The sequence below is a fragment of the Phacochoerus africanus genome, chromosome 6, assembly GCF_016906955.1.
Source record: "Phacochoerus africanus isolate WHEZ1 chromosome 6, ROS_Pafr_v1, whole genome shotgun sequence".
In the NCBI taxonomy this organism is placed as follows: domain Eukaryota; kingdom Metazoa; phylum Chordata; class Mammalia; order Artiodactyla; family Suidae; genus Phacochoerus; species Phacochoerus africanus.
The window spans coordinates 62210440-62230974 of record NC_062549.1 but is presented as its reverse complement, the minus strand read 5'-3'; the positions used below and the strand labels follow the sequence as shown (position 1 = coordinate 62230974).

Sequence of the window (20535 nt, the reverse complement as noted above, 5' to 3'; positions counted from 1 at the left end):
ATAAAAATCAGTATTTTGGCTAAGTTATAAACATGTTTATAATGCAGTTATTTGCAATTATATGCAATTGCATAACTCTAGTAACACTAATGACAACTATAATATCAGAATAGGTTTTTAAAAAAACACTAAAAACATAAAAATATGTAGCCCCATTATTTACCTGTAGAACGTGTTCAATTTATGCCTAAGTTTCAACATTTACTGTATCACCACTGCTCTAATTTTAAAAATCACATCCAAAGGATAAGGCAAAACCACCTACGAATTGGCATATTTGTTTATTTCTCAGTTTGTGAAAATGTCCTTAATTTGTTGATGTAGCAAACAAATTTCAACTCTGATTGCTATGCAAAAGAACAGAAGATAATCTGCTTTGCAACGAACTTTAAAGTTCAATTGCACACAGGCAACATGCTATATATGAAAAAATTACTAACTGAACTACAGGTATTAAATACTGAAAAAAGTTAACAGTTTATTATAATTTATTTTATTTAACAATCTAGGAAGTTCGCAGCCATCAGCAGTTCCAGTGCAATTTCAGGTGCAATTGGGAATTCAGGAATCTCCGTGGAGCTGTTAGTGTAGCGAACCTTGTAGGTAAAATACATGCACACTTTTGATAGCACATGTGAAGGGATCTCTCTAAAATTGACTTCATTAGTTTCATTCTCAGCAAACTGACCTGAAAAAGAAAAGGAATGTTTGTCATATATGGGCTGAACTGTGTTCCTCCGAAATTCATATGTTTAAGACCTAAATTCCTAGTACTTTGGAATGTGACTATATTTGGAGAGAGGTAATTAAGGCAAAATGGGATTATTAGGGTGGGTCCTAATCCAAGATGACTGGTATCCTTATCAGAATAGGAGACTAGGTTGCAGATACACAGAGCTAAGACAATATGAAGACACAGGGAGAAGACAGTCATCTAAAAGGCAGAGAGAGAGGCCTCAGAGGAAACCAAATCTCTTCACAATTGTGAGAAAATAAATTTCTGTTTATTTATTTTTTGTCTTTTGGGGGCCATACCCATGGCATATAGAGGTTCCCTGGCTAGGGGTACAATCAGAGCTGTAGCTGCCGGCCTACACCATAGCCAGAGTAATGTGGGATCTGAGCTGCATCTGCGACCTACACCACAGTTCAAGGTGAGGGCAGGGATTGAACCTACTTTGTCCTCATGGATGCTAGTTGGGTTCATTAACCACTGAGCCACGACAGGAACTCCATGAATTTCTGTTTAAATCACCCAGTCAACTGTACTTTGTTATGGCAGCCCTTGCAAATTTATAATTAATGCAAAAATGAACCCAACTATCATTAAATGAAATATCTAGCTCTAACTTTCCCACTGAAATATTAAAAAAAAAAACCTCTTCATTAAGAATCAGGAGAACAGGAGTTCCTGTAGTGGCTCAGTGGTTAATGAATCTAAGAACCATGAAGTTGTGGATTCAATCCCTGGCCTTGCTCAGTGGGTTGAGGATCCGGTGTTGCCGTCAGCTGTGGTGTAGGTCACAGATGTGGCTCAGATCCAGCATTGCTGTGGCTCTGGCATAGGCCGGCGGCTACAGCTCCGATTAGACCCCTAGCCTGGGAACCTCCAGATGTCTCGGGTGCAGCCCTAGAAAGGACAGAAAAAAAAAAAAATTAAGGAGAACAAAAAAGAAGATGATTCAGGAGGGGTTCCCTTGTGGTGAGCAGTTTAAGGATTCTTCGACAAAGAAGCCATGAATATAAAATGGGAAAAAGACAGTCTTTTCATTAAGTGGTGCTGGGAAAACTGGACAGCTGCATGTAAATCAATTAAACTGGAGGTACCTCCTCACAGCAGTCAGAATGGCTATCATTAACAAGGCAACAAATAACATATATCGCAACAGAACAATGGAAGGAAAAAGACTGTATACATGTATGTGTAACTTGGTCCCCATGCTGTACAACAGGAAAAAAAAATTGAATCAAATGATATCTAGCAAAATAAATAAATAAATAACAAATCCTGAAAAGGGTGTGGAGAAAAGGGTACCCTCCTACAGTCTTGGGGGGAATATAAATTGGTACAACCACTGTGGAGAGGTACCTCAGAAAACTAAATATAGAAACTACCATATGATCCAGCAATCCCACTCTTGGGCATTTATTCAGACAACTTTCATTCAAAAAGACACATGTGCTGAGGGGGAGGGAGTGGGGTGGATTAGGAGCTTGGAGTTAATAGATGCAAACTCTTCGCTTTGGAATAGATTAGCAATGAGATCCTGCTGTGTAGCACTGGGAACTAAGTCCAGTCACTTATGATGGAGTATGATAATATGAGAAAATAGAATGTGTACATGTGTAACTGGGTCACCATGCTGTACAGTAGGAAAAAAAATTGTATTGGGGAAGTAACAATTAAAAAAAAACAATAATAAAAATAAAACAAAGAGAAAAAAAAAAAAGACATATGCACCCATATGTTCACTGCAGCATTATTCACAATAGCCAAGACATGGAAACAACCTAAATGTCCATCAACAGATGAATGGATTAAGAAAATGTGGTATATATACACAATAGAATACTACTCAGCCATAAAAAAGAACAAAATAATGCCGTTTGCAGCAACATGGATGGAATTAGAGACTCTCATATTAAATGAAGTCAGAAAGAGAAAAACAAATACCATGTGATGTCACTTATATCGAGAATCTAATATATGGCACAAATGAACCTTTCCATGAAAAGAAACTCATGGACTTAGAGAACAGGCTTGTGGTTGCCAAGGGGGTCGGGGGCAGGGATTGGAATGGACAGGGAATTTGGGGGTTAATAGAAGCAAACTATTGCATTGCATTTGGAATGGATAAGCAATGAGATCCTAGAAAAAAAAGATGATGATTCAGGAAGAGTTCCCTTGTGGTACAGCAGGTTAAGGACCTGTTGTTGCCACTGCAGCAGTTCATGGTCACTGATGTGGCGAAGGTTCAATCCCTGCCTTGGGAACTTCTACATGGCTAGAGCCTGGCCAAAAAAAAAAAAAAAAGAAAAAGAAAAAAAAGGATATTTGGGAGGCACTTAACTTCTACAGAAGAAAAACTTTATGTAATACTTTTTAACCAGGAGCACAAATTACCAGAGTCCTGTGATGAAGAAAGTGACCATGGAAACTAACACAGGGAAATGATCCCTATTATAAAATACTCAATTTGGTTTTACTGAAACTATGGTAAATAACTGAAAACAGGAAATAGCAGAAACTATTTTTTCCCCAATGCAACGTAATCCTTCAGTAATTCATATTAGAACGGTTATCTGTCTTTCTTTTAATACCATGAGTGATTTAATTCAGTTTTAAAACACTAGATCAAACATTAAAAGTGAAAACAGGAGTTCCTGTCATGGCGCAGTGAAAACGAATCTGACTAGGAACCATGAGGTTATGGGTTTGATCCCTGGCCTCGTTCACTGGGTTAAGGATCCAGCATTGCTGTGAGCTGTGGTGTAAATCGCAGACTCGGCTCGGATCCTGCATTGCTGTGGCTGTGGTGTAAGCCAGCAGCTGTAGCTCGACTGGACCTCTAGCCTGGGAACCTCCACATGTCAAGGGTGCAGCCCTGAAAAAGCAAAATAAATAAATAAAAAGTGAAAATATGTTAAGAGGAAAAAAAGAAATGTACCTACCAGGGCCACTCAACATGGCTTTTATTGTTCCTGATGTTAGCGCGTGTTCTCTTTTTACAATAAATTCATGACCATCTGAAGATATCAATTTGACATACATGGCATCAGGGCCCTCACAGCCACCATAGGTTTTCTCTTCTCCATCTAAAGTAAAGTAAGTAGTAAAAGGATTTTTGAATCACAAAAATAAGAATTATTATCAATTATTTAAATTTATACTTCTAGTATTTTTTTGCAAGCCAAACCATTTTATATGTCTGCTGGGGTAGCCTTACTAATTTCTTAAGGTACAATTATGCCCTAGCAATCACAAAGTAAATCTAGCACAGTAGTGTTAGCAATCTTGCCTTTCAGAAATACATAGTCTGTTGATTTAAACAACAAATTTCACTCTATTTTCTTACCTGCATTCGCTAACTTTGAAGGTCTTTAAAAACAAAAACCACCTTCGACTAATTTAACTACAGAATTAGTTTTATATAACTTACCCATTATGTTCTTATGAAATTCTACTTTGCGTCCACAGGAACTTTAGTAGCTTCCTAAAAATACAACAATGCTATATTGAGATTACTGCTAGAAAAACATGTTTTCACCCCTATTATTTAATATGTCCTTGGTGTTACAAGTGCAAGGACACTTGCTCTCTCTGCTATGCAAGGGTTTCCCAGCCACCACAATATGGAACAGTATCAAGTTTCTGAACATCTGAGACAAGATGATCATCTCCAGGTCAGTGAAGTCTAAATACAGATTTGCACCCCCCCCCCCCACAGGTCATTAAAGAATCAGCATTGTCATTGCTGTAGCTTGGGTCATTGCTATGGCCCTGGTTTGATACCTGGCTCAGGAACTTCTGTATGCCGTGGGCATGGCCAAAAAATAAAAACAATTCAAAAATAGAGATGTTGGGAGTTCCCATCATGGCTCAGTGGTTAACGAATCTGACTAGAAAGCATGAGGTTGCGGGTTTGATCCCTGGCCTTGCTCAGTGGGTTAAGGATCCGGCAGTGGTGTAGGTCGCAGACGCGGTTCAGACCCCAAGTTGCTGTGGCTCCGGTGTAGGCCGGCAGTTACAGCTCTGACTCAACCCCTAGCCTGGGAACCTCCACATGCCGCAGGAGCAGCCCTAGAAAAGGCAAAAAGACAAACAAATAAACAAACAAACAAAAAACCAAAAATACAGATGTTGTTCCTTAGGAGCTGAAGTGAACTTGGAGACCCTTGGCTTTAATCATCTTTGTATACTTTATCTACTAGATACTGACAGATACCAAAGCAAGTATTTGCTAAATGAATGACATGAAAAATCCAAGGACATGAAGTAGCTTTCATGAGCATAAAAAACATAAGGCTTGCTGCCCCCATCTTGTAAGTAAGTGTGCACATCTATAATAAACTTTACGGTTCCATCCCTTCTGCATAGAGGCCACTAAAGTTCTGAGATTTAACAATAAAGTGGTAAACATTTTAATTTTTGAAAAATCTTAAATTTTACAAAATCAATCATTGCTAAAGGAAAAGAGTTCATGTTTTCAGTAATTTGTCTTTCCTTCCTTCACTCCCTCGTTTTTCTTTCTTTGGCTTTTCAGGGTTGTACCTGTGGCATATAGGGGTTGAACTGGAACTGCAGCTGCCAGCCTACTCCACAGCCACAACACCTCGGGATTCAAGCCAATTCTGCAAACTTCATCACAGCTCACGGCAACACCAGATCCTTAACCCACTGAGGGCAGAGATCAAACCCACATCCTCATGGATACTAGTTGGGTTCATAACCTGCTGAGCCACAATGGAAATGCCAATATTTGTATTTCAATAGCATTTCTTCAAAGGAGGATTTTACTTATACCAATACTATTTTTAACGTCATTATCAGAAAAGCAGCATATTCAAATTATCCTGTTCTCTAAGAAATTCCTGACCAATTAGCCTATGTAATCCCTCACCTTAAAAAAATGTTATCATGGAGTTGCCTTTGTGGCTCAGTGGTTAACGAGCCTGACTAGGATCCATGAGGACGCAGGTTCAATCCCTAGCCTTGCTCAGTAGGTTAAGGATCTGGCGTTGCCGTGAGCTGTGGTGCAGGTCACAGACATGGCTTGGATCCCGTGGTGCTGTGGCTATGGTGTAGGTTGGCAAATACAGCTCTGATTCGACTCCTAGCCTGGGAACTTCCATGTGCTGCGGGTATGGCCCAAAAAGGCAAAAAAAAAAAAAAGGATCGTTGATGTATAAAGAGGCTGAATGATTTGCTCCAGGCAGTGATGGAGTAGTAGTAAAAATTAAATCTGTTAGTCTAGGATTAGGATACTTCCTAAGCACAGAGGGAAACCTTAAAGTAGTAAGTCTAATGTGAGAGCAAGGCAGCGGGGCAATGTAACATCGCCAACAATGAACGCCGAATAAGGGCCAACACTGCACTAAACATCTTACATACATTATTCTATTTTAAAACAACACTTCCACAGGGAAATTATCATTCCCATTTTAGAGATGAGGAAACATGAAGAGGCAGGTACCTGCTCAAGGTTTCTACAGCTTAAGTGGTAAATGTGAATTTAAACCTTGGGAGGTTTGCTTAGAGCCCATACTCCTTTCCATTACTCCACACCAGCATGGTAATAATCTGGCTCCTGTAAAAACTTCTTTTCACTACCACTGAGAGGTGCTGATATAACTCCTTAAGACAGTTATCTAAGATTTAAAAACAGTACTATTTCATTTTATGGTAATAATAGTAGGCAATTAAAAAATGTATCAGTCATTATTAAAAAAAGCAAAAATAAGCATCAGTCATTATTATTTTCTTCTGTTCTTACTGTTTTGTACTCATTCTTCTAAAAAACAAAAAAAGGGAAAAATGCTAGAAAAGCCAGAAGAATTTCAAATGCTAACTGCTCTGGAAAATGTCCAGAGCAAAACATCTAGGATGTTTATTTAACTAGCAGTAACTAAGCAACCATGAAAAGTCACACCTTAGAAGCCCTTTGGGTAGCAACGGTTTTTCTACTGACTTCTTAATATAGTAAATCAATTGTATCATTTATACAAGGGTTAAAGGGTTGGGTGGGGGAGGGAACGCCCCACCACTAACAAAAGAAAGAGTAAGTCAACATTAACTGTTAAGAGTAAATCCTGATTCTTAGGGAGAAGTTAAAAATATGGTTAAATTTGGTCTTAACTCTCAAATAACTTACACCAATCTAAATTTGGGGTTATGCAATAATCTCAGTGTAGGAGTTCTCGTTGTGGCTCAGCAGAACTGAAACCAACAGGTATCCATGAGGATGCAGGTTCAATCCCCAGCCTTGCTCAGTGGGTTAAGGATCTGGTGTTGCCGTGAGATGCGGTGTAGGTCACAGATGTAGCTTAGATCCCACGTTGCTGTGGCTGTGGCTGGCAGCAGCTGTGGCTCCAATTCAAGCCCTGGCCTGGGAACTTCCACATGCTGCAGGTTCCGCCCTAAAAAAGCAAAAACAAACAAATAAACAAACAAACAAAAAAACAATAAAAAACCAAACACCTCAGTGTAAACATTTGAACATCTATTCCATAATTGAGCTGGGTTCTGGAAATATGAACTAGGCAGTGATTGAACAGTTGGTTAGAACAGTTCTAGGCAGAAGACATGAACAGACCCAATGTCATCGTGCTTTCACAGTGTTATATATAAACATTATTATTTTATAATTTTTTGGTAACAAATAGTTAGAAATTCAAGGTAAGCCTAGTGTCTACACTGAAATCAGTTTTTAACCTAGTATCATTAACACTGAAAAGATCTTTGAACAACCCATCCCTTTTGATCTGAAATGTTACCTTTATCATACATTTTATCATTACCTGGGCTTCTAGACTGTATTCTGTTCCATCTGTTTATACCTGACCAACATCCCCAGTTTTCATTACGACTGTGTGACAAATATGTTTTTGCTAAAGGTTGGGTAAGTCCCTACTTTTTTATTACACATTTCTTGTTGGGTTTACTTTTAGGTACTTCACAGATTATGAACGGGATCTGTTTTCCTATTACACTTTCGGAAAGGTTACTGCTGGTGTTTTAAACCTTTTAAATTAGGTAAGTTGATCTTGTATTCCATCATTTTCACAGATCTCTCTTACTAGTTTTCTAGTAGTTTTTCAGTTGACTTACTTGGATGATCTAAGTAGATGAGAGCAACAGCTGCAAATCTATTTTTTCTATCTTTTTGCCTTTTTTACATTGGCTATTTACCCAGAAAAAATCAGGTTCGATGTCTAACTGACATCACTCACAACACTACAGATTAAAGAACCAAATGTAAAAACCCCCCAGCGAATTCTGGAAAAATAGAAGAAAAAACACAAATAGCTCACAGATCTATATAAAAATGCTTAATCTAATGGTAATACTGAAAACAAAAACTAAAACATTAACACCTGCTAAGAATCAAGTGCTGGAGGAGAGGGGAAATGAATGATACTAAACAAAAAAAACCCTGTATATTTATACTTAGAAAATAATGTAAAGCAGCAAAGAGGAATAAGTAAAATCTATGCATGCAATAACATGGAAATATCACCCAAATAAACTTAATTTTTTACTATTTCTTCCCCCTCCCCCCCCCTTTTTTAGGGCTGCACCCTTGGCACATGGGGGTTCCCAGGGTATGGGTCCAATCAGAGCTGTAGCTGCTGGCCTATGCCACAGCTACAACAATGCCAGATCTGAGCCGTGTCTGCGACCTACACCACAGCTCACAGCAACACCAGATCCTTAATCCACCGAGTGAGGCCAGGGATGGAACCTGCATTCTCATGGATGCTAGTCGGATTCGTTTCCACTGCACCATGAGGAGAACTCCCCTAGACTGTTAATTTTTTAAAAAGTAGATTAGGAAAGTAGGTACAGTCTGATGCCATTAATGTAAAATAAGGGGCTTCTGACATTCATCTCATGATTTCTTCAGGAAAAAAAGGATAAAAATAACCTTGAAGAGCCAAAACAATTCTGAGAAAGGCCAGACCTGAAGGTGTCACGTTCCCTGATCTCAAACTATACTACAAGCTACACTAATCCAAACAGCATGTAAAAACAGTCACATAGATCAATGGCACAGAACAGAGAGCCCAGAAATTGGCCCACACTTACATGGTCTATAATACAAGAGGCAAGAATATCCAATGGGGTAGTTCCCATTGCGGCACAGCAGGAATGAATCTGACTAGGAACCATGAGGTTGCAGGTTCGATCCCTGGCCACGCTCAGTGGGTTAAGGATCCAGTGTTGCCATGAGCTGTGGTGTAGGTCGCAGATGCAGCTCAGATCCCGTGTGGCTGTGGCTGTGGTGTAGGCCAGCAGCTACCCTCTGATTAGACCTCTAGCCTGGGAACCTCCATATGCCACCAGTGCGGCCCTAAAAAGACAAAAGGAAAAAAAAAAGTGTAAAAAATAAAAATAAAAAAAGAACATCCAATAGGAAAAAGCCTCTTCAATAAATGCTGTTGGGAAAACTGGTCAGCTACATGCAAAAGAATCAAATGGAACTACTTTCTTACACCTGATACAAAAATAAACTCAAAAAAAGGATCAAAGATTTAAATGTTATACCTGAAATCATAAAACTCCTCGAAGAAAACATAGGCAGTACATTCTCTGATATTCTTAGCAGTATTTTTGGGTCATGTCTCCTCAGGCAAGGGAACAAATGGGACTATCTCAAACTAAATAAAAAGCCTTTACATAGCAAATGAAACTATCAACAAAATTAGTGAATGCTAGGAAATGCCTGTAAACAATATGTACGATAAGGGGTTAGAACCCTAAATATATAACACCAAAAAAACCCAAACCCAATTAAAGAATGAGTAGAGGACCTGAACAGACACTTTCCCCAGGGCACACAGATGGCCAACAGATACATGAAAAGATGCTCAACATCATCAATCACCAGGAAAACGCAAATTGAAACGAGATACACCTCAGACTGTCAGAATGGCTACTGTCAAAAAGACAACAAATAGGAGTTCCCGTTGTGGCTCAGTGGAAATGAACTGGACTAGTATCCCTGAGGATGTGGGTTGGATCCCTGGCCTCGCTCAGTGGGTTAAGGTCCCAGCATTGCTGTGAGCTATGGTGTAGGTTGCAGATGCAGCTCATTTCCAGTGTTGCTGTGGCTCTGGAGTAGGCCGGCAGCTACACCTCAGATTTGACCCCTAACCTGGGAACTTCCATATGCCACAGGTGCGGCCCTTAAAAAAAAAAAAGAGAGAGAGAGTTCCCACGATGGTGTAGTAGGTTAATGATTTGGCTTGTCTCTGTGGAGGCACTGGTTTAACCCCAGCCAGGTGCAGTAGATTAAGGATCCAGTGTTGCTGCAGCTGTGGCGTAGGTCACAGCTCTGGCTCAGATCCCTGAGGATGTTGGTGGGACTGTAAATTGTTGCAGCCACTATGGAAAACAGCATGGAAGTTCCTCAAAAATTGAAAATAGCACTATTACAGATGTAGCATTCCACTTCTGCATACTTTTTCTGAAGAAAACAAAAACACTAATTCAGAAAGATACAAGCACCCCTAAGTTCATGGAGGTATTATTTATAATAGTCAAGATAAGTTAGGGAGTTCCTGCTGTGGCACAGAGAGTTAGGGATGGGGTATTGTTTCTGCACAGCAGCCCAGGTCGCTGCTGAGGTGTGGGTTTGATCCTCAGCTGGCTGCAGTGGGTTAAGGATCTGGTGTTGCCACAGCAGCTATGGCACAAGTTGCAGTTGCAGGTCGGATCTGATCCCTGGCTCAGGAACTTCCGCATGCCACAGTGTGGCCAAAAAAAAAAAAAGAGAGAGAGAGAGAGATAGAAACAACCTAAATGCCTATCAATAGATGAATGGATAATGATGTAACACACACACACACACACACACACACACTGTCACTTATATAACAGAATATTACTCACCCATAAAAAAGAACAAAATCTTGACATTTGTGACAGCATGGGTATTATGGTAAGTGAAATAAATCAGACAGTGAAAAAAAAATACCACATGATTTCACTTATATGTGGAATCTAAAAAAGATAAATGAGCAAACATGACAAAAGAGAACCAGATTCACAGATACAGAACAAACCAGTGGTTGCCACAGGGGAGGGGGGCGGGGAATGAGCAACACAGGCAAGGGAGATTAGGAGGCACAAACTTCCAGTTACAAAACAAATGAATCATGGGGATCAATGTAAAGCATGGGGAGTAGACTCAATATTTTACTATCTTTGTACAGTAACAGATGGTACCAAACTTACTGCAGTGATCATTTTGTAATATATACAAGTACTGAATCACTGTGCTATGCACCTGAAACTAACATAGTGTTTCAGGTCAATTATACTTCAATTAAAAAAAAATGCATTTAGGAGTTCCCGTCATGGCTCAGTGGTTAACAAATCCGACTAGGAACCATGAGGTTGCGGGTTCGATCTCTGGCCTTGCTCAGGGCATTCAGGACCCAGCGTTGCCGTGAGCTGTGGTGTAGGTTGCAGACACGGCTTGGATCCCACGTTGCTGTGGCTGTGGTGTAGGCTGGCAGTTGCAGCTCCAATTTGACCCCTGGCCTGGGAACCTCCATATGCCACAGGTGTGGACCTAAAAAGCAAAATAAATAAATGAATTAAAAAGGCATTCGGTGACAAGGACCTACTATATAGCTTGGGGGAAAGTCTATTCAATTGTCTATGAAGGCCTAAATTGGGAAAGAATCTGAAAAAGAATGTATGCATATATAAATATAAATGTACACATAAGCCTAATTCACTTTGCTGTATACCAGAAATCATCACAACATCCTAAGTCACCTATATTCCAATAAAATTTATATTAAAAAAGCACAAAAATGTTTGAAAGTATACATGACCAGAAGCTTTTCTTTTTAGGGCTGCCCCCACAGCATATGGAAATTTCCAGGCTAGGGGTCGAATCGAAGATGCAGCTGCTGGCCTAGGACACAGCCATGGCCACAGCCACAGCCACATGGGATGTGAGCTGTGTCTGCAACCTACAGCACAGCTCACAGCAATGCCTGATCCTTAACCACCGAGTGAGGCCAGGGATTATACCCACATCCTCATGGATACTACTTGGGTTGGTTACCACTGTGCCACCAACAGGAACTCCTGGAAAGCTGTGATTTAAAAATGATTTTGAATTTGGAAGGGTGGGGGGGCGTACCCATGGTATGTGGAAGTTCCCTGGCTAGGGACTGAACCTGCACCAAAGCTATAACCAGAGCCACAGCAAGAACAATGCTGGATCTTAACCTGCAGAGCCATGAGGGAACTCCTAAAACTGATTTTTAAAAATAAATGAGTAATGGAAGTTCCCGTCTTGGTGCAGTGGAAACGAATCCAAATAGGAACCGTGAGGTTGTGGGTTCGATCCCTGGCCTTGCTCAGTGGGTTAAGGATCCGGTGTTGCCGTGAGCTGTGGTATAGGTTGCAGACGTGGCTTGGTGGTGTTGCTGTGGCTCTGGCATAGGCTAGCAGCAACAGCTCTAATTAGACCCCTAGCCTGGGAACCTCCATATGCTGTGAGTGTGGCCCTAAAAAAGACAAAAGACAAATAAAATAAAATAAAATAAACAAGTAAGTGTGTGGAACCAAACTGCTCATGAAGGAGACGATGGTCAGTCAGCCTGATTATTTAATTATATGTAAGAATATTATTAATTTGGAAAACAAAGTGAATTATATTAACCAAATATTATCTAATGTTCAGGCCTATCTGAACAGGCAAGAAGAGATGCACTGGCCATTGAATAACAAATTGACAAAAGTCACACAATTCCTATTTGCAATAAGCCATCAAAATATTCCATCGTGGAAACGAATCTGACTAGCATCCGTGAGGACACAGGTTGGATCCTTGGCCTTACTCAGTGGGTTAAGGATCCAGTTGTGCTATGGCTGTGGCGTAGGTCACACCATTTTGAATGGACTTGACCCCTGGCCTGGGAACCTTCATATGCTGAAGGTGGGGCCCTAAAACAAACACACTCACACACACACACACAAATCTCATTCTGGCTCATCAACTTAGAAGAAGAATGTTCCTATAGTACCTCACTCTTGTGTGGGCAGTCTTAATTCTTTTAGCAAAGTAACTCAGCATCACTGGAAGTCCATATTTTAATTTCTACTCTCTGCATTTCTATCTTGAGACCCAGATAGGTTAAGTGATAAGACTTTTGTTCTTTATCTCCCAAATGAGGAAACTGGACTACATTGTGTCTCAAGTCCCTTCCAGCTTTATCATGCCATGATCAAACCCATTTGAAATGCACTTCCTCTACAACAAATGCCCTAACTCCCAATTTCCCTCTTCATCAAGCAGTCACTCCCACACAGTACAAAACTTGGAGCACCAGAGTGCTAGGTTCCCACTGCATCTGTCTTCTCTCCCTCACCCCTGTACAATGATCTCCAAACTCCTTTGTTGTGGTTTAAAAAGAATGAAGAAATACTTCACTATACAGTGTGTATCTAATTATGGATTCTATCCACTATATAATAAAAAGAACCTTTAAATGATGGGCTACAAATAACAAATTCTGCCCTTGCTTCATCCCACTGTGAAGAGTTCCTCAGGATTGGCACATGCATGCCTCACAGCCCTCAGACCCTGAACTCCCTGCCCTCACCTCTGGGGAGCTACCCACCCCAACCCCAATCCTGGCCAAACCCGATTCTCCACTTCACTCAGGCCTCGACCGAGCTGAATTGGCTGAAGCAAAGTCACAACCATTGTGACTGGTCTCAATTTTAAAATTATGGCTACATACTTTAAACAGGCACTTGATGCCTTAGTGACCCTCTTTCCTACCTAGCGAACTGGCCTTCCTACTCTTAGAAAATGTACAGTTTCTCCTAAACCTCCAACACCCCTCTCCTCCCTACCCTTCATTTTACCGATAAAACAGAAGTAAAGCACCTCAACTGCCTTGTTTCCATCTTCTTCCTACCTGCATCCATATACCAGATACTCTGTCCACCGTCCTGTTTCAAAAGTTGAAGAAAAATCATCCTTCCTATCCAAGGCCAATGTCCCCACTTAAGCACAGTGATCCAAAGACTTTGTCCTGCCACTATTCCCACCAATGCATCAAAATGCTGGAAATCATCATTGTGATCCACTTCTCCGTAACCCAGGCTTTTTAGCTCACTAGTCCATTCAAAGCCCTCTTGTCAAATTTCAACTACTTTACTAGGTCACTGGGTCAATTTTTAATCTTCACCTTATTCTTAGGGTTTTACAGTTGACCCCACCCACCCTCTTTCCTTCACATTAGATGCCACACCCTCCTGGCTCTTCTGCTTCCACCCATCTTTGCTCCTCTTCTGACTCGAATGCTCCTAGCTACCTGCCCTCTTCTGCATTAATACTCTTTCCTTGATGTCCTCTGGTGCATAGTTTTAAATATCACCTACAAAATATGACTGTCTCTGGCCAGACTTCTCCCCTGAGCAACAGTAGTGGATATCCCACTTGCCTACTGTACATTTTCTGAGCTGTAAAAGCCATCCAACTCAGTACACTCTATGCAGAATGCCTGCTTTATTCCTCAGAAACCGGTGTGCTCCTTCCAGTCTTCCTCATTTCAGGAAATGATACTACTGTTCAGGCAGATGCTCCCCAGCAAAACAGTTGAGTCCTCCAAATTCTTCTGTGCTGGAGTGAAGGTAAGAAGACCTATTTGGCTCAGTCTTCAAATGACATTCTAGCTCAGACCACGTCTCACTAAGTTCCAACTCTACAGCTCTAGTTCAAGCCACCATCTCAACTGAACTACAAGGTTCCTCAGGAGCTGGTTTTTCCACTTTCCTCCAAATCAGTCAATTGGCCACTCAGCAGCTAGTCATCAAAAGCATAAACCAAATGTTACTCCCTTGCACAAAATCCTCGAATGGCTTCTCATTACGGGACAGAACAAGAACTATCTTATTTAGTCTTTGCTACCCACTCTGATCTCATCTCCCATCACTCTTCTTTCATTATGCTTTAGCCACACTGGCCTTCTAAGCAGCCTAATAGGTTAGGTTCATTCCCCCTTAAGGTCTAGGCATTTGCGGTTACTGCTCTCTTAAAAGCTCTTCCTTCAGATCTTCATTATTTTGGACTCCAGGCAAAATATCAACTCCTCAAAGAGGTAGGTCTCCCTCCCTCTCCCTTTCAGAATTCGACACCCCCACCCTAGTCACTCTAACTTAATCTAACTCTAATCTCGCTACAGTCATTTCACACTTACGCCACCTGAAACTAAATATTTTCTTACTTAACATATAGCCTGTTTCTTCAAACTCCATGAGGGTAGGCGCATAGAGTGCCTAGCACATATAAGATGCTCAGTAAATATTTGAGTGAATGGCACTATTGTTTTCTTAGTCACCAAGCCTTGAAATTTCAAGCATTACTGGGTGGCCTTTTTCTGATCTTATTTAATAATGAAACAGTAAACATTTAGGACGGGCTAGCTAAAATGCATTAACACATATCAACGTAAATACAAAGATTTCCCAGATTATTTTCAAGTACTGAAAAATCTACCAAAAAATCACAAACAAGCAATTTATAAAGTATAAATATTACTTTAGAACTAAACAGACTCACAGACATAGAGAACAGACTTGCAGTTGCCAAGGTGGAGGGGTTGGGAGTTTGGGATTAGCAGAGGGAAACTATAACTGAATCACTTTGCGGTAGAGCAGAAATTAACACATCGTAAATCAACTATACTTCAATAAAATTTAAAACTATTACTTTAGAACCTGATACATAGGACTGACTGTAACTTCTGACTACAAACAACTGCCTAATTACATTACAGAATTACCATAAGGTAATGAAATCAGCATCCTCCATTTAAAATAAATTTATCCATGTATATTTTGGAATGGTAGAGAATTACTATGTTATCTCATACTTAACGGAAAAAAGAACAGTCATTTAAAAATTAAACATGAATCCCAAACTGTCACTGGCAATAAGTAATTAATAACCAAGGTGACAAGGAACCATAGTTGTCTCCTTGCCACTGTGTCTCCACAATGAATGAATCCACGTGTGAACCGTGTATTGTATTATGAATTATATTACATTTATAACATCAACGAGATTAGAGATGTATCATTTTAGTCCGCTAAACGAAAAAGGAAATTAGTCAGGGATCAAAAAGCAAATTTGGCAGTGTGAAAATTAGGTTTTAAAACCCTAAAAGGATTTCGGTTGTTTCTTATACTGAAGGCGATGCAGAGTAGAAATGCTCGCACTGAAAACTCGAACTAGTTCCATCAGAGTAACTTAATGGCCACTGTACTTTACACGAGATACCGTCTTTCAGATGAGCCTGGGAGGCAGATGCACGACAGCCCCAAATCACCACGTCAGGCTGAGATCACCCGACAAGTTGCCCAGAAGATGAACTTCTCGGGGTCCCGCAGCTGCAAAGAGCGAAGGCCCCTCTCCTGTGACTAGGAGCTGACTCCAAGAAAAGGACGAAATCTTGAGTGCACCCGGGGAAAGCAAAAAGGAAAAGCGACAGGGCTGCCATGCTCCTCACTCTACCCTCCCCGCTCACAACCCCGAGGAGGCCCAGTCTCGCCGGCCGCCGCCCCTCCTTTTCCCTCTTTTCCAAGCCCACGGATCTGCGCCAGGAAAGGTCCCGCCGCCCTCCTCTCCCCTCCCCCAAACCAGGAGCTGAAGACGCCAGGGGGAGGTTAAGAGCTTCCGTTCCTTCCCCGCCCAAATGGGAAGAGGTGGGAAGTGAGGTTGCAAGCGAGCCCAGTACGAGCTTCCCTTGTCCCCCACGCGAACCCGGAGCTCCGGTCCCACCCCAGCCCGAGACTCACTCGTCAGCCCCGCAGCCACCGCAGCCACCGCACCGGGTCCCCGCGCACCGCCACAGCCCCTACACCAGGGCCACCCCCCCACCCCCAGCCGCCTGCCGCCGTGGGTTCCGGGGCAGTTAGAGGAATCACTTCCGCTGGGTCACGGACGCTTTCTACAACGCGCGGGAGATTAGTACCTGGCGAGGCAGGGACGCACTGAGTCCGTCGCTTGCCGGCGTCCACAGGAAGTGTGCAGCGCCCCCTCCCTTCACCCCCAGGCCAGCCTGGAAGGACGGAGGTCCTCGGCAAGTCTCAACCAATCCTATTCTGGGTATTCTGATTCCCAGCATGCAGCACCGACCCCGATCTGATTGCGGAGGGTTAGAGCATCCTCAAGGAGGTGGTAGGAGAGGGGAGGGGGGGGAGGGGGGGGGGGGCTGAGGCAGCACTGCATCCCGGGATTTGTAGTTTCCCTGGAGGGTACTGTCGTGATTGGCCGAGGCAGCACTGCATCCTGGGACTTGTAGTTTCTCACGCTGAGTTTTGCTCTTAGTTATTTTGGAGGTTGTCCCAGCTTCTCATTGGGGCTGCGCCTGGAGGTCGGAGACTACCTTTAGAGGAAAGGTTGCAGAGTGGGAGTGTGGTTTCTCTCCTAACAAGATCGTGTTCTTTATGGAACAGCTTCGCTCTTTTCTGAAAAGTTGCAGAGCTTGTTGAAGAGCATCTCAACAGCTCCCGAAATCGCTGGCCTCATTTCCTCTCTTCCCGGTATCTTTCAGTGTTTACCGAAAACTAACCACGCCCTCCACCCCCGCTCTGGGGCCTTTCCCCCACCCCCTGTCCACCTCTCAGCCACCGGGGTGCTCAGCTTCTGGATTCTGAAGTTACTCTGACACCAGCTTTGTCACTCCACGCCCCCTCTGCTTCTCCTTCCTCGCGCTCTCTGGGCGGTGCGCTCTCCCCTCAACCCCCATTCGCCTATTCTCTTTACAGATTTTAGCTCAACTTCAGATGGGATTATGTCTTGATAAGCCCATGGGAAGTTGAAAATATTGTAAGTGGAAAATGCATTTAACAGGCCTAACATAACCAACATAGTTCAGCCTAGCCTACCTTAGAACGTGGTTAGAATGCTTACATTAATTTACAGTTAGGCAAAAATCATTTAATGCAAAGCTTTTTTATAACAGTGTTGATTCTCTCATGTAACTTATTGATTATTGTACTGAAAAGGAAAAACAGAAGGGTTGTAAAGGTATTTTTTACCCTCTTGACTGGGTGGCCGATTAGGACCTTCAACATGGAGGGAGAGAGTATCATACTGCATATGGGTAACCCAAGAAAAGATGAAAATTCAAAACTATGTGTGGTTCCTACTAAGTATGTGTAGTTTTCATACTATCATCAAGTCGAAAAATCGTAGGTTGAACCACTTTAAGTCAGAGCCGTCTCTACTTGCTTTCCCGTGGTGAAATTCAGGCACCCTTCCAGGAAGGGTGAAACAGCTAAATAAAGTTCACCCTCTGTTTACCAGACTGTGGCACGAAAGGAATGTAGGGCCAAGACTCTCACCATTACAAGTTGCTCAACTAGGACTGTTGTGTAACAGTGTCCGCAAAAGGAAAACAGATATAGGCAATCCAAAGTTTATTGACCCAATTAACGCTTTTGGCCTGAAAGACCAAAAATTGGGCAGATAAAAAGTATTCAAAGCTTTTGTAAAAATTATTAAACAGTTTTTTAGATTATGATAGTAGCTCAGAATAGAGTTTGGTGGGGAGAAGAGGAGGCTGTGGGCTCATTTTCTTTTTTCTTTTTTTTTTGTCTTTTGTCTTTTAAGGCCGCACTCACTGCATGTGGAGGTTCTCAGGCTAGGGGTCCAATCAGAGCTACACCTGCCAGCCTATGCCACAGCCATAGCAACACCGGATCCGAGCCACGTCTGTGACCTACACCACAGCTCACGGAAACACCAAATCCTTAACCCACTGAGTGAACCCACAACCTCATGGTTCCTAGTCGGATTCATTTCCACTGCACCACGAGGGGAACTCCTTTGGGCTCTTTTTCAATTATACCTTTACTCCTTTATTCAGAAGTGTTGTTTTCTCTCCTTATAACTTCCCCTTTTCTTCTCTGCATTATTGCCTTCTTAAAAGATCACTATGGTAATTGCTTAATGATAGAATTTTCCAGGTGAGGATACTGAGGCTAGCTAATCCCAGATTTAGGGTTAGAATGTAGTCTAGATGACTTTTTTGCTATGACCAAAAATTTTGGCCATACCTGAGGCTATGGAAATTCCTGGGCCAAGGAATCCAAACTGCAGCTTCAACCACATCTTTAACCCACTGGGCCAAGCTAGTGCAGAGACAAGCCTGGATCCTTAACCTGCTAGCCACAGTGGGAACTCTTGTTAATTATAGTTGATTTACAATGTTGTGTTAGTTTCCGGTTGTATACCAGATTGACTCAGCTATGTGTGTATATATATTCTTTTTCACATTCTTTTCCATTGTAGATTATTACAGGATTTCGAATATAGTTCCATGTGCAATAGAGTAGGTCGATGTTGTTTACCTGTTTTTTATATTAGGGTATATCTGTTAATCCTAAACTCCTAATTTATCCCTCCTTTCCTCCTTCCCCTTTGGTAACCATAAGTTTCTTTTCTATGTCTGTGGGTCTGTTTCTGGAAGTGATACCCATTCTCAATTTTTCCACCAGTCTCCATTTTTTCTTTTTTTTGGCAGAAGTTTCTGGGCAAGGTTTCAAACCGGAGCCACAGCAGTGACAACACAGGATCCTTAACCTGCTGAGCTACCAGGAAACTTTGTCATCAACCTCCATTTTTATTTTTATTTTATTTTATTTATTGTATTTTTTTATGGCCACACCCAAGGTATGTGGAAGTCCCTGGGCCAGGGATTGAATCTGAGACACAGCTGTGAACTATGCCGCAGCTGTGGGAATGCCAGATCTTTTAAACCACTGCAGCGAGCAGGGGATCAAACCTGCACCTCCAAAGCAACTATGCAAGCCGTTGCAGTTGGATTTTAAACCCAATGGGCCACAGCAGGAGCTCCCACCCTCTATTTTCTTTTTCTTTTTAGGGCCCACCCTCTATTTTTCAAGGGAACCTGTCAGATGATGTGAATGGGGAATCAAGGAAGGCTTCTAACAACCTTAGTATCATTATAAAACAACATGCAATAGTTTCTATTCAATAAAGGTCTCTAAATTACTAGAATTAGGAAATTGTTTAATAAGCATGAGTAACAATTCCATGTAATTCAATAGCACAGTTCTCAGAATATGATCTCATTTTAGCTATTTAGTAACCTTGACAGGTAGACCAAATGTTATTATTTTCATTTGCTTACAGTTTGTGTAGGAAGAAACTAAGCTTAATAGAAGATAAAAATTCAGGCTTTCAGAGTTCCTGTCATGGCCCAGTGGTTAACAAATCCGACTAGGAACCATGAGGTTTTAGGTTCGATCCCTGGCCTTGCTCAGTGGGTTAAGGATCTGGCGTTGCCGTGAGCCGTGGCTCCCGATTAGACCCCTGCCTGGGAACCTCCATATGCCACGGGAGCGGCCCTAGAAAAGACCAAAAAAAAAAAAAAATTGCTTTCATAGCATATTTTTGGCGTATTCATACAAGGCCATTAGACTGAGATGGCTCTGATGCCTTCATAGTTTAGTGAGCAAATGAAACCTAAGCCAAAGTCAATTCTTTTTGTATTTTTTTTTCTTTCTTCTTTTTTTTTAGGGCTGCACCTGTGGCACATGGAGGTTCCCAGGCTAGGGGTTGAATTGGAGCTGTAGCTGCCAGCTTGTGCCACAGCCACAGCAATGTGGGATCTGAGCCGCATCCTTGACCTACACCACAGCTTATGGCAATGCCAGATCCTTAACCCACTGAGCAAGGCCAGAGATCAAACCTGCATCCTCATGATTACTAGTAGGTTTTGCTACTGCTGAGCCACAATGGGAACTCCTGT

At 41.9% G+C, this 20535-nt stretch overlaps 1 protein-coding gene across 3 annotated transcripts; it reads right to left on the bottom strand.

Moving 5' to 3' along the window:
- Positions 1-453: 453 nt before the first annotated feature.
- Positions 454-16922, bottom strand: ELOC (elongin C). Of its 3 annotated transcripts, none has more exons than XM_047783733.1 (4): positions 16729-16922; positions 4161-4214; positions 3673-3816; positions 454-688 (listed from the first exon to the last, which is right to left on the bottom strand). In XM_047783733.1, the coding sequence occupies exons 2-4, from the start codon at positions 4162-4164 to the stop codon at positions 498-500; spliced, it is 339 nt and encodes a 112-aa protein (XP_047639689.1). In that variant the 5' UTR covers positions 4165-4214; positions 16729-16922; the 3' UTR covers positions 454-497. The 3 variants fall into 3 exon arrangements, with proteins under 3 accessions (XP_047639689.1, XP_047639688.1, XP_047639690.1); XM_047783732.1 differs by lacking the exon at positions 16729-16922 and adding an exon at positions 16553-16645; XM_047783734.1 differs by lacking the exon at positions 16729-16922 and adding an exon at positions 16035-16256.
- Positions 16923-20535: the final 3613 nt, after the last annotated feature.